Genomic DNA, 13,891 nt, shown 5'->3' on the forward strand with positions numbered 1-13,891 from the left:
TTGTATTCTCAGATTGAAACAATTGCTGGCTAGGAAGAGGGATGGGTGTTTCTTCTTTACAAGTGTGGGCAGAATTAAATAGTATCGAAGCTAAACTGATAATCAGGTGGGTGAGTCAGGGGTTAATTTGCAATTAGAAGGTTTTCAAATTTATTAGCTGCTTCTGCCTTAATTAAATTTCTGTTGAAGGTCAGTTTTTGCCTTGATGGTCTCTTTATTTTATCTGTTAAAGACAATGGCTCTGATAAAAGGTTTTACTGAAACCCAGAACAGAGCACAGTGAAAACTTAAGGGAGCATATTAGCATGTAAAAGTGAGGGATTAATCTCCAAGGTGACAAATTTCATAAAGTCCTGTAGCTTCAACAAAAGTCAGTGATAACTAGGCAAGTAATCACTGGGGCTGTAGTACTGTGGTACTGCCCATGGCGTGCTGCCTCAGAGGGACTGCTGAGCTAAAACTCTGGACACCTCGGTGCCATTTACTCCTTTAAGATCTACTGCTACTGTTTTATTATGTTAACTATCAGGTATATTGAGTGGATATCTGAAGGTCTGTTTTTTATCCAGTAAAAATACATCTGTGATAACACACAGTTCTTGTCTTAATATTTTGTCTTTTCCTCATATTCTTTGGATGTAAGCTCTGAGCTATAAAATGTAAATGCAGGTAGCAGACCCCTTCTCTTGGCTCCTCTAAGCTTACCAACCTTTAGCTAACACAATTTTAGCAGATTATAGTATTTCTCAGATTGCTCCACCCTTTTAAATTAGGTTTTCTCTCCACAAAGATCTCAAATGAGACATTAATAATGTGTCAGTAAGAGTCTGTAGGAATAAGAGTTTCTAACATACCTTTCCTGGTCCTTTTGTCAAAATTGGGAACTTAGTCTTTCACACAAAACTTATGGGAGGAATATATCTAATACTTGCATATAATACTTAGTTAAATGCAGTCTTTAGCCTAATGGAGCCAGAATATTTAGGTCATTGAACTATTGTGAAGGTCTTGCAATTTTTGGTAGTCTCCAATGCACTCTTTTAATCTCAAACTGCTATTGAAAACAGTCTATTTATAGTTTGTTGAACTAACTGCAGAGCCACTTGGCCTGTGAATAACCAAGAACTACTATTCAAAGCATGACCCCAAAATAAGACACATCTGTATTCAGGGTCATGTTTTCCAGGGTCTGTATTTCTTCAGGGACATGTTTTCAACTGGAGAACTAAAAAAAGCAGTACAAAAGGTTTGCTGTGTAGAGCAAGTTCTGTTTTTTGAATTGGACTTAGCCTTGCACAGTATTAGATAGGACTTATTTTATTTTTTTTTTCCTCAGCTTAATTGAAATAAGTTTTCAACAACAAATTTGCAGTTAGTTACATAAATGTAAATCATGAATAGCCGGGCTACTGTCAGAGAAGTTATTCTATACTAACAATTTGCAGTCAAGAGACAGAATTTGGCCTCTAACTGGAGGGTTTTTTCACTCTCAAAGACTTTCAAGCTACAGGGGAAATTGCTAGTCTAAAACAATTAAAATGGACACATCTCATTAATGTTTTTAGTCAACTTTCATAGTATCAGTCCTCTCTTGATTTATCTGGGAAAACTTTAGATACTGAATCAGGATTGTCAGAAAGATCTGCAACTTTCTCTTTTCAGCTGTGAGAATACACAGTTGATTTCTTTTCTTAAATCTCTCTCTGAACTTCCTTGGAATTGCAGTTAGGGACAAAATCGGGGTAAAAAACCTTTTACTATAAACCACTCCTGTTCCTGTTGCTCTCTGAAACTACAGGTGTGAAAGGAGGGGAACAGCAGAATGCCCATAGCTGAACTATTTTCAGGAACGTAGACTTCGGAAACCAACCTGGCTGTAGCTGCTCCCTCTGCACATCAGAGGGTGTGTGTACTGGATGTCAGGCTTTGCCTACCAGCAGTTTTCGCTCCCCTCAACTCTTCCTAGTGGCAGCAAGCCAGAGCTGTTTTCCTTCAGGCTTTTTCTTACAGGGTTGCCCCTGCCCCTGTTGCAGGGAGAGCAAAATATTTGTCTGTCATACTGAGGGAGCAAACATTAAATTTCACCTGATATCCTGAGAAGTATTGAGATTGCTCTATTTAGATGCCAGTGTTCAGCCAGTGTGGTGGTGGGTTCAGGTGAACTCATAGCAATAGTTGGGGATCCTCTCTTGTGGTTTGCATATGTTGCATAAACTGCTCTCAGGCAGTACATAAAAGAGCACAAAAAGTGCAATAATGAGCAGCACTGCCGATAAGAGCTTTGCAGCAGCATAGAGGAAGAGATTTTTACCTTAATTATATTTTTTAAAATTCTAAAGGGACTTTGACTCCTCTTGGCATGCTTAGATTCTATCTGTCAGCCATCCAGAAGGAAAAGACATGTGATCCTCTACCATACAGCAAGTCATGGTTTCCATTTTCTTTGTAGTCTTTTTATGTTTGTGTTGTTTTCATTGAAATGATTTTAATTTCCTTCTTTAGGAAATAAACTTGAAATATTGTTATCTCTGATAATTCAGCTAAGGGTTCTTACAAAAGACAAAACATTGTTTATGATCATCACTTTGCACTTACTTTCTGCATATCAACTTATGAAAACACAAGATCAGCACAACTTGCAAACTTGCGTTCATTTCAGTTGTCTGTGTGTGTATATATATATACACATATATGGACAAACTTGTATGTATATATTTGAATCTTACAGAAAAGCAGCACTAGAAAAGGTCTGGTTTTCTTGACCTGAGTGCTTGTCACATACAATTGAGACTTGGGTTCTGTCTTACTGAAATACAACTGTATGTTATAGTGAAGGTTATAGTCACCTAGAAAAATTAAAACAATGATTTGATATATTTTTGTTATGCAAAAATCAGGAACATGTTTATAAATCCATCTGTCAGTAAAAGGCTATTTTGTTCATTTAATTCATCTGAGAAAAAAACCTCAAAACATTCAACAAAATTATCCATGACAATACTGTATTGACAGGCTGCACAGTTACAACATGTCAATGGTAGTGATCAAATTAAATTATGGTAAACAAGGGAAAATAATGACTAATGTGTATTTGACTGTGAAATAAATAATTCATCCCATTCATTTTGTTGCTTCACACAAATATCTGCTTACTGCATTCCATCACTTGCAGCATAGTTTATTTCTATTTTTATAATTTCTTATATATTTGTATGTGATTTTTGATAGAGATATATGTATCTACAACATTCACAGGGAGTTGTCTGTAAGAAAGGCTTCTAAGCTTTTGGCATTACAAAGCATAAAATATGGTGGAACTGTCTTACTAAGAAAAATGGAATTGCTTATTTTTGCCTATTAAATCAGATTATGCTCTTGAAATTTGAAAGACCGTACAAGAAAAAGTTGTCCGTTTAAAGACTTTACCATTAATGTTGCTATCTTGTTCCTGATTTCCTTTTTAAAAGTGATAGTGATCACATGAATTTTTCTCACACAATTGTAATAATGATATTGAGTTCAGTGGAATTATTCTTCATTTGCCCAGTGTAAGCAGAGAATCAGATTAATTCACCAAAATTATTTTCTTGCCATGTTACAGGATCTTATTACTTTAACCTGTCAGACATTCTCATGATAATCTTAGTAGGGAATAGGTTAAAATAATCTTCATCCAGTCGGGCAAAAAGAGTCAGCCTGCTGCTGTCTTATATAGCCCGTCTGTTCTGCCAACTTATTTTTGATGAGCTTCTTAGAAATAGCTGCTTTTATGCCAGTGACTTAGGGTAGGATTGTCTGTAATTATGCTCTTAGTAACACTGTGAGTATAAAGCAAGAGGAAAAAAAAAAAAAAAAAAGACATAGGTCTTTTATGGGACCTCTTGTAGGTTTCTGTCTCATTATGTTAACAATCTGCCTAGAGAATGGTGTCAGATTTAGAGAGCAGATGAGATTGATTTACTTTTCAGGCCCTTCTACCCAGCCTAATTATTGCGTTACAAATGGCGATTCTTTCACCCCTCTGAAGGAGCACTTTGATTAGTGTCTGCAATGCAGGTGCCAGGGCTTAATACAGTAAGTGCATGTCAACTAGTTTCTTTCATCACATAGTCAAACTGTATAAAACAGCTATTGCACAGTAGGAGCTGATACATGGTTTTACCATAGCTTATATGAGCTTAAAATTGATAGGGTTAGAACAGCTACAAAATTTGCCATCATATTTTCTTTAATGGTTTCTTTTGTTATTCTAGTAAACACAAGAATGATGGTCAGAAGCAAAATGGAAATAAAGTTAGTGTGAATAGATAGTTTACCATCATAGAATTTTATTTAAAATTCAGATCAGATTTCTCCCTTCTCTGTGTCCACAAGTCAAGACTGAATGGTTCTTCTCACAAATTAAGGTATAGTTTCAACATCACAGGTTCTCTTCTCTGCTCATATACTTGGTGACTTGACTTGCTGAAATGTTTTTTTTATTAAGCGATAGTAGAATGATGTTCTTTTTAGTTGGTTAAAGATTAATTTATAAATAGCATGTTTTTAGCTGTTGAAAATGACTAGGTAAATACAAGCTTGGATAAGTAAACAGAAACACAGGATTCTATAGTTAATGCTAAGTACTTTAAAAATTCAGAATCAACATTCATGTCAAATTCAACAGGATTCACATCAGACACTAGACTTACTGTTGACTTTCTATTGCAAGTTTCTCACGTTTGATATATTACCTCATTTGCTAGAGAAGAAGTTTTGTGGGTTTTGTTTTTGGTTTTTTTTTCCCACTTTCTACGTATTAAAGGAGAAAAAAATGTAGAGGATAGGCAGTATAAGATTCCTTTCCTAAATAATTTCACATAGCTAGTGTTAAAAATATAAGGAGGGTGGACAATGGGGAAATTGTAGGATTGATGCTATTCTGAGTGGCAGACAAAGGTGAGGCTCTTGAGATCACTGAAGGTAGTGTGATGTTTCTCAAACACCTGTGCATTTGAGTTCTTGGCTCAGAGAACACCAGCTTCTTCCTCAGCTACCTCCTTCCCCTTGGATCCTTATTATGAACTCTGTCAATTCTCTTCCCACATTTAACCAGCATTGCATGTTAATAGGTATCATTTACACCTCAAATGACTTTTCCATGTTCAATTTGATACACGTTCCTTTTGAATTATGTCTGCATATGTTCTGAATTATGTAAAAATTGCTGGGTATGCTTCTTAGCTTTTTGGTGTACAATGTATTTAGCGTAATTATCAGCAAAATATATCAGTAATCATTACAATAGTCATTACTTATACAACAAATATATCCAATGCCCATTAATAGTGCTTGATAATTTCTGTTTTATCTTAGATTCTTAGGGGCTTTTTAAATTTTATTTTCTAATTGTGGATCAACATATGGAATGTACATGGCAAAAGCAGTATTTGTATTAACACAATCTAATTTTCATAAAAGGAAAATACAGAGACAAATTTGAAAAGTTAAATTAAAAATATACAACCTCTTGCCTATTAAAATGTTCAACAGGGCTAAGATGTCACACAATATACGTATATATTGTCGGCAGTCCAGCACTCAATTTTAATGTACCCAAATAAACATTTTCTTTTCCCAGTTATATAGAGATTATATTTTCACATCTGAATTCATGGTAGTCATGTGTGTTAAACACAATACAGTCTTAATATACATGTATAGACTTGTTGAAATGAGACATTAGTGATGAGTAAGAATGTAAGAACTTAGAAATGAGAACAGACATTTGTAGAAAATTATTCCTGTCCACCCATATTTTAAACTTAGGGTTCCCTGGTGATATTTCAATTTGACTACAGTAATATTGACTCCAAATGTTCTACTCAACTACCATGTCAATCTACTGAAAATTTATTTGCATTTTCTCCAATATTTTGATCCCATCAAACTGCATTTTTTAAACTTGTAGTATAGCTATTAATCCTTCTGTAAGACTATTCCTTTAGCTTGTGAAGTTATTTACAATACTGTTGATAATTAATTTTGTGGTTTTCTTCTGGTTTTGTTTTTGGGTTTGGGTTGGGTTTTTTGGGGGGGTTGGGTATGTGTTTTTGTTTGTTTGTTTGTTTGTTATGTACAGTATTACTGTGCAGAAATCTTTATAAGTCATGAAATCCTGACTTCATCCTCTTCAACTTTCCAATTTTTTTCCCCTGCATCAAGACTATTACCAAATCACGAGACAACTTTCCTATGGAACCTTTTTCCTAAGAGTCATTCCTCTTTGTTTATACATTAGAAACATTTCACTGGTTATCTTTGACCTCATTTCTTAATCCACTTTTACTCACCATGTTCTGCTGGTCTGTGACATTCCACTTCACCCAGATACGTAGCACAACCTCTTTGCACAATTAAATGGACAGCAGTAAACCTTAATCCTCAACCACTGCAAGTCGGACTACACTGAAGTATTGAGTTGGGATCTTCTGTGAAAAAAATTGCACGTTGTTGGAAGACAATATTAATTATATTATTGCTGTAGTTATTTTTTCTGTTTATAAAATTGTCCTGGTTTTGCCTGGGATAGAGTTAATTTTCTTGAGCTGAGAGGGAGCACAGCTGGAGTCCCAGGCCCGAACTGGCCATTGGAGTATTCCATATCATGTGATGTTATGCTTGATACATAAAGGAGACACGTTCTCTCTTATTTCTGCTTCCCGTTGGCACGGCAGGATTTTTGTTCTGTCAGGATCACTGCTGCGGGTGGGCTGTGTATCAGTTGCCAGGTGGTGAGCAAGGGCATTGTGTAGTACCCATTTGGATTTCTTGTTGTTACTGTTGTTTTATTACCATCACTAAACTGTTTTTTTATTCAACCTACGAGTTCATCCTTTCTATATCTCCCCTATTTTATCAGGAGGGAAAAAAAGGTGCGTGACCGGCTGCATGGTGATTTGCTACTGACTGAGTTCAAAACACGACAACAATATTTTATTTGTTTAAATCTCCCCACAACTAGATAAAGCTATGTCTAACTCTCAGCCTGTGCCGGTGCACTGTATAAATATGTTCTAAGAATTCCAGAAGTGACAAGTGAATTTAAGACTCTATATTGCTAAATAAAAGAGAGCCAGAGAATGATCATGGCCCAGAGTCTATGTTTGAATTGTGTAAGGGTATCCTCCTCTCTACAGCAGATTTCTCTTGAAGATCCAATGAGTTTGGATTTTTCAAAAATAATTTTGAAAAATATTTTGAATGTTCCTTTTAAAATTCTGCAAAGAAGTTCAAGGTTCAAGGTACTTTGCAGATTTTCGGGGTTCTCTTTTAATCTTTGTTTTGTAATGTTCCAGAACTATTTGTAACTTCCCATATTTTGTCCTGGAAAAGTTACGGAATGCAACATAGTATATTATAAAATAGTCCCTTTCTGTTATATGTCTTTCAGAAATGAATTAAAAACTTTATAAGCATGAAGTAATTAAATCTTGCACAAACGTATTAGAGGCTTTTAATGTACTTTAGCAGGCTGGAAACTGGAGGAGATTAATGTGGTCTGAACACCAGATAGTTAAAGAGCTATTTAAATGCTAACGGTATACAGAGGTTAAAATTTTTATTCCAATTTAAACAAAAGACAACATACAAGCAAACAAACAGAAACAGGTATATAGTGTAGAGGATACAGGGTAAATGCAAAAAAGCCGGGAATAAAAGATTACTATGTGTACTATTGGACATTAACTCCCATAAATTTCTCTAGCAAAATGGTACCTGTAACATTTTTATGCTACTTTTTTTCTATACTGACTCACTAAGTCATATGCACTCTATGATGTAGATAATTTTAGTTTTTGGGGATGGTGCTTATGCTCAGAGTGTTTGCAGAATGTGTATCAAATACTTGACTATCATTTAAAAAACAATCATAAAGGGGCAGTGCCACTCTGACATATGCATCTTGCAGCAGAATGAGCTTGAAATTTGGTTTCATAAGCTTTTAATGAAGTAGTAGTCAGGAATTTTAATAGACCACACTTTCTCACATATACTGAAGGAACCCTACAGTAACTGGGAATAGATTTTGACTATATTTTTAGCATTTTAACTAACTAAATAAGAAAAGCCAGTTTAATCTCCAGACTTGTGAATTTTAATTCAAACCTTTGATTCAGGTTAGGCAATTAGTTATTTTTTGCACTTATCTGCTCAAATTAAAGTATGAGGAGTTTCAAAGCTGTAGCAACACATTATCATGCTTGAAACACTAATTACAACTCAGCTTTTTTCAATAGCATGAGAACATGATCATCTGTGTCATCATTCTTGCTTGATGCATAATTATGACCTAGTGCTTTAATTTGAATTGTCCAAAGGAAGGTTGAATTCACTTCCTTGCTAGTAAATATAACAGCTGGGATTCTGTTAGTTCCCTGCGGAGATCTCCAGACAATATTTATCAGAAATTTCAAGTGCAAAATAAACTGTTGTACTCCAGCAGTCAGTCTGCACAGTGATATGTGTACAGCTGCAATAAGTGGCAATGTACAGTTAAACAGTGTGAATTTGATCCTATTACACCTCTCCTATCAATAACGGTTGCACATTTTAGGTGTTCTGATGCACAAACATTTACTTCATAAATACAATTTTTATGGGAGTGGGTAGTACATATTTTTTTTCCTACAGTAGAAACAACTACTTTTCACAAAGTTCTTTTCAACCAGGAGTTAATACATCTTGATATCTGGAAAGTTGGCCCGGGAGTCTTTCTCTGGCTTTCTAAGGCTAGGAGGTTTGAAATCGTACTGTCAGTTGTGCAGAAACACTTAAAAGCAGTAATAAGAGCAACAACTACAATAACAATATTAATAATAATAATAGCAATGATAATACTAATAGAACACAGCAGCTGCAAAAGTCAGCTGCGCCTCTGTAGCGCTCCGTGCCAGCCCAGCTCATCTCCAGTGAGTTGAACTGTTTTGTCAACAGCTCCATCTGCAGCCCATGGGCAGCCGAGTGCTGCACACTGCCATCCTGGGATGTGCTCGCTGAACACAGTTGTCTGTTAAAATTAGGTTTGAAAGGCAACACCTTAAAACACCTTTTTGCAGTTGGAATTTTGGCACTGTCAGGTTTTATATGATTTCTGAGAGTATAGCCGTAGGCTCTGTCAACGGAAACTCCCTGGGAAAGGAGCAGGGAGGGAGCAAAAGGAGAAACGAGCTATCACTGTTGCTGAAGGCCTGCAATCAGGCATAATAAACTTTCCACTCAGCTGTTCAAATAGATACACAGCAGATTAACCTGAATCTTTGATATTATTTTTTTTCCTTCCCTTTCCGTGAACGTGCTTTTATTTGCAATGACCGCTTCTAAGCTTTTGTCCACTTGACACCTTCTCCCTTTGTGATGTGAGGGTGAGAGCAGTGTAACTCATTCTGCCAGAACTCTGATTTTAGTTGTTTGAATAACTTCTGTGCTCAGCAGTGGCAAAGACAGCAGGGTTTCCTTCAGGGTGTGGGGCAGAAGTTAGCATTGCTATGGTCTATTTTTAGCCAAGATCTGTAGTTTGGCAACACTAGAGGGCTGTAGAAGTCTTTTCTAGTCACCTACAGGTGACAGGTTTTTTTGGTTTGGTTTGGTTTGGATTTTTTTTCTGGGGATAAAAGTGGTGGTGCTAATGGAAGTATTTGTGCAAGGCAGGAGGTATGAATGCACATCCTAAACAAGTTTCAAACCAGCATTAGTTTTAAATGTCATTAAATTATCAGAATGCAAGGAGTTTAGTTATGAGTGCAATTATATCTTTGTATGTCCTGACTTTTAATAATGTAGTAATTGTCATGACTTTATTGAATCATTCACCATAAAATTTGTCTCTTCCTTACTTTATCTCATACTTTAATTAACAGCAAGTTAGTGTGGGCTTGTGTTTGTTTGGTTTTTTTGGGGGGTGGAGTGGGTGGGGGGAGGAGTTAGGTTCACTTTCATACACGGAGATATTTCTAATGCTCCCATCTGTATGTGTACTGTTAAAACACTGTATGTTGTCTTCACAACACCTTCAGATATCTTTTTTGACCCGTTGGTACTCTTGACAAATTAAAATGCCATTCACGATGGACAGGAACATTAGTCAGTAGGCAACAGTCATTCCCTGGCCACAGAAAATAGTACACAGAAAACCTTCCCTTCCCCTTTTCACTTTTCTTGACAGCAATCCTACCTACATGTCTGTATAGATGGATGGGATTTTGGTATATTGTAAAAATTTACAAATTTAGATCACTTCAGATAGGTGTGGAAGTGAATTCTTCAGTGAAAGAGCACTCATATACCTTGTCATTAGTTCCCTATCTTTCACTCAAAGGTGCTTCAGTGCTGTCAGTAATCTTAACACATGGGGAGTGAGTCAGTCTCTCAAAAAAGCAAACTTCAAGTCATTTTGGGCTTTATAGGTCAAAAGCAGCACTTCAAACTCCACTTGAAAAACAACAGGCAGCCAGAGCAGATTTGGAGAGCAGATGTCAAATGCTCATAAAGGGATACAAAGCATATCAAGCAGAATGGCACCTTCCTACACCAGATTGTTTCCAGGTTGATTTATGTTGCAACCCAATGTAGAGCTCGTATCAGTAGCCAGATCAGCTACTTGCTAAAGACATATTTGCAAATGCTAAATTATGAGAGCATGTTATAACACAGAAATATAATTATGCATTAAAAGAATTTATCCTCGTAATTTTGTGTGTTACGAGGTCATGTAAGATTGCATTCAGAAGGGAGCAATACTGCTTGGTATAATTCAACTTCGCTTAGAGAGAAGCCCCTTCTATTCAAAACCCCACTCAGCATTGTCTCTTTGGGAAAGGTTCAAGGACTACTATATACTTCCTTGGAAATCTCAAATAAGATCAGAGGAAGTCAGAAGCAGGAAATATCATTCCTACATATTCTTCTGTGCTTAAGGACTTCTGAAAGTCTTGTAAATTTATGTGTATTATAAGTAGAACTATTTTTTCTGGGAACAATTCCCCTTGCTTTCAAAGATATAGAGCTCAAAAATACCTATTCCATTTCAAACATTAGATTTTAAGATCTCTTATTAACATGCTATATAAACAGTATTAATTAGTATATTAATATTCTGCTCTCTAGATCAACCCTTCATTTTAAATGCATTTTTTCCCCCTTTGTATCACTTTATTGTTACAAAAGATTTAATTTAATTTTATACATCCATGGCATTTTTGGAAACTGCAACAGTATGCTTAATTTTCTTAGATGGCTCAGGACATACAAACCATGGACAGTTTTCATAGCACCTTTCATAAGAGGCCCTGTATGTTTTGTAAATTCAGTCAAACCATGCTTACATTATTTGTGAGGCCATTTTACATCACGGTGAAAGTCAGATATCTATCGAGTGGAGAGTGGCAGCTCTTACCAATGTGTATTGACATTATGTGGCAGTTTAAAATAGGAAGTAAAGATGCAGCATCCAGTCTGCAGTATTTCTGCTATGTCTTACTATGGTCAGCTTGTTAACAATGGTGGGGGGTTTTTTGGTGTTTTTTTTTTGTGGATTATAATCAAATGGATTTTGATTCAAACTAGCATAGAATAGCAAAGCTTTTGCTACTGTTTCCAACTGTCAAAATACAGTGCCAGTAGAGTTTGTTATCGGCTATTGCTGCCAGGTATTCATTACAAGAGAGAAAAACAATAGGTACTCAATCTGGGCAAATAGGGGGAAAAGAAATCTTACAAATCTAGAAACATAAATCAGACTTAGCACTATCCAAACAGTTCTTTGTATTTTCTTCCCGTTAGGAAAATACTGTAAAACTGAACAATCAAAGTGGGATACACTTTCATTAAACTGTCCAGAAAATAACAAGTTAAAAATGTATAACAGATTCCTGCTATCACTGCAGTGATAAAAGGAAATTCGGGGACAATATAGCTCAGGTTTGCAAAGTATTAAATACTTTCTTCTTTGATGGTGCATATGGTATCAGTAATGTTTATAGAGAACTTGAAATGCACTAGTCATCTGAGTAAGAAGCATCAGAACTTATTTCATTATATTTTTGCTTGGCATCAAGCAGGGCTCAATATCCTGGTAACTGACCATTTTGGATGATCTTGTTGAGCAGTTTGTAACATTATTGCATTACTGATGTGTCCTTGAAGAACTGAAGGTAAAAAGAAATTTTATGATACCAGTTATTTAATTTCTTTTATTGATTTATCTGACTATGTAGCAGGTTTCCCAGCTTCAAGTGTGAATAGCATGACCAAACGGCTTCATATTTGATTATACAAGTGAAGTGAGAGGTAAACTTTCGAATGTGAAGAAAATGAACCGAGGGCATTTGTGCTCCATGAGGGAAATTGGTTCTTGTTTCTCTGTTGCTTTGTGTGTTGAAGAATTAAATGATAAGCTCAGTAATGATACAGTTTTCTGGTGCCACATAAGTCGGTAAGGGGTTGGTAATAAAGACATAAATGGCTAATTCTGATTAGACTTGGTAAACTGATATGAATTCTTCTATGAGCACTGAAAAATCCTGGGAAGATGGACCATATTTACAGATGGGAAAATACTGCTTCAGGAAAGTAGTCACCTTCACAAAGTGAATACTTTGCAGAGAGAAATACTGGATAAACAATTGAATGTGAGCTCACAGAAGTGGAAGGTTTTTAGAGATGTGACCATGCAAATATTGAGGAAGACTCAATGGATTATATTGTCCCTGCTCTTGGCATTAGTATGACTATTTATTTAATGTTGTGTCCTATTCTGGTGCCATCAGTTAGGAACACAAACCACTAAATGTCAATGAATCACAAATAAATGATTGAAAGGACTGGAACATGTGCTTTGCAATGAAAAGCTGAGCTTAGTCTTTAAAAAAAAGTGGACTTTGATTAGAATCTATAAATACCTTCATGGAGAACAAAAATTTGTTAATGCCGGTCTATTAAGTCTGTAGGCAGGAAAATGTTGAAGTGTAATGGCTAAAAACAGAACATAGACCAAATCAAGCTAAAAATAAAATGGATATTTTAACTAATCCTGGAAACTACTTTCTGATGCAGTTGATAGATTTTCTGTCACTGGAAATAAAAATGTGACCTTTATTCATTTTCTTCTTTTAAACATATAGTCTAAATCAAGCTTAAATATTGAATTTGAAACAGAAATAATGAAAGTATAGTATCTAAAATATACAGGAAGTCAAATAACCACAATAGTATTTCCTGTCCTTAGAAGTGCATTAACCTAAAATAGAAAGCATGCACACTTTCTGTTTCTTTTCATTTCCTTTCTATATCCTAACTTTTAAACTATGTGCCAATTTGTTGTCTACTCCTGAAAATATTGTGTGGAGAGCTTCCATTTATGTCAATAAGAGTAGGGGATATTAGGGTCATACCCTTAATATAAAATATAATTTATTTGGATATTGGCTATCTTCCAGTTGATACCATAACAAATTCTACTTACCTGAAAGCATACAGATTTTTTTTTTCCTTCCACTCAAGAATGTATAGCATTGCACAATTGACCAAGTGTATTATGGGAGAAGTTTATCTTTCTATAGAGGATTAAGTATTACCCTTCCCCAGAGGCAGAGTGCCAGATTGATTTGATGGACCAGTTTACCATAGCGAATTGCATATTCTAGAAGCACTTTCAACCAAGAGTTACTGTCTGTAGTGCAACATCTGCTAAAAGTCTGATATCTCTAAATTTAGATGATCGGTGAAGTCAATTTGGGTAGTAAATTATTCATTTAAATATTGTAGTGGACACTTCACCACATGAAAGCCTGCTTCTGCTTCTTCTGAAATTTTAGTTAAGTAGGATAGAAAATGGGTGGATAAAAGCAATACA

At 35.6% G+C, this 13,891-nt stretch overlaps 1 protein-coding gene across 3 annotated transcripts in view; it reads left to right on the forward strand.

The window, feature by feature from the left end:
• Positions 1-13,891, forward strand: part of PCDH9 (protocadherin 9) — a 710,780-nt gene that overhangs the window by 401,125 nt on the left and 295,764 nt on the right. Inside the window, exon 6 of one of the 3 annotated variants that reach the window (XM_074931165.1) lies at positions 12,987-13,004. The exons of the other annotated variants lie outside the window; for them this stretch is intronic. Coding sequence (XP_074787266.1) covers positions 12,987-13,004 — 18 coding nt within the window. The remainder of the gene's footprint in view (positions 1-12,986; positions 13,005-13,891) is intronic. 3 annotated transcript variants of the gene reach the window in all.

Source organism: Athene noctua, chromosome 1 (assembly GCF_965140245.1).
Source record: "Athene noctua chromosome 1, bAthNoc1.hap1.1, whole genome shotgun sequence".
In the NCBI taxonomy this organism is placed as follows: domain Eukaryota; kingdom Metazoa; phylum Chordata; class Aves; order Strigiformes; family Strigidae; genus Athene; species Athene noctua.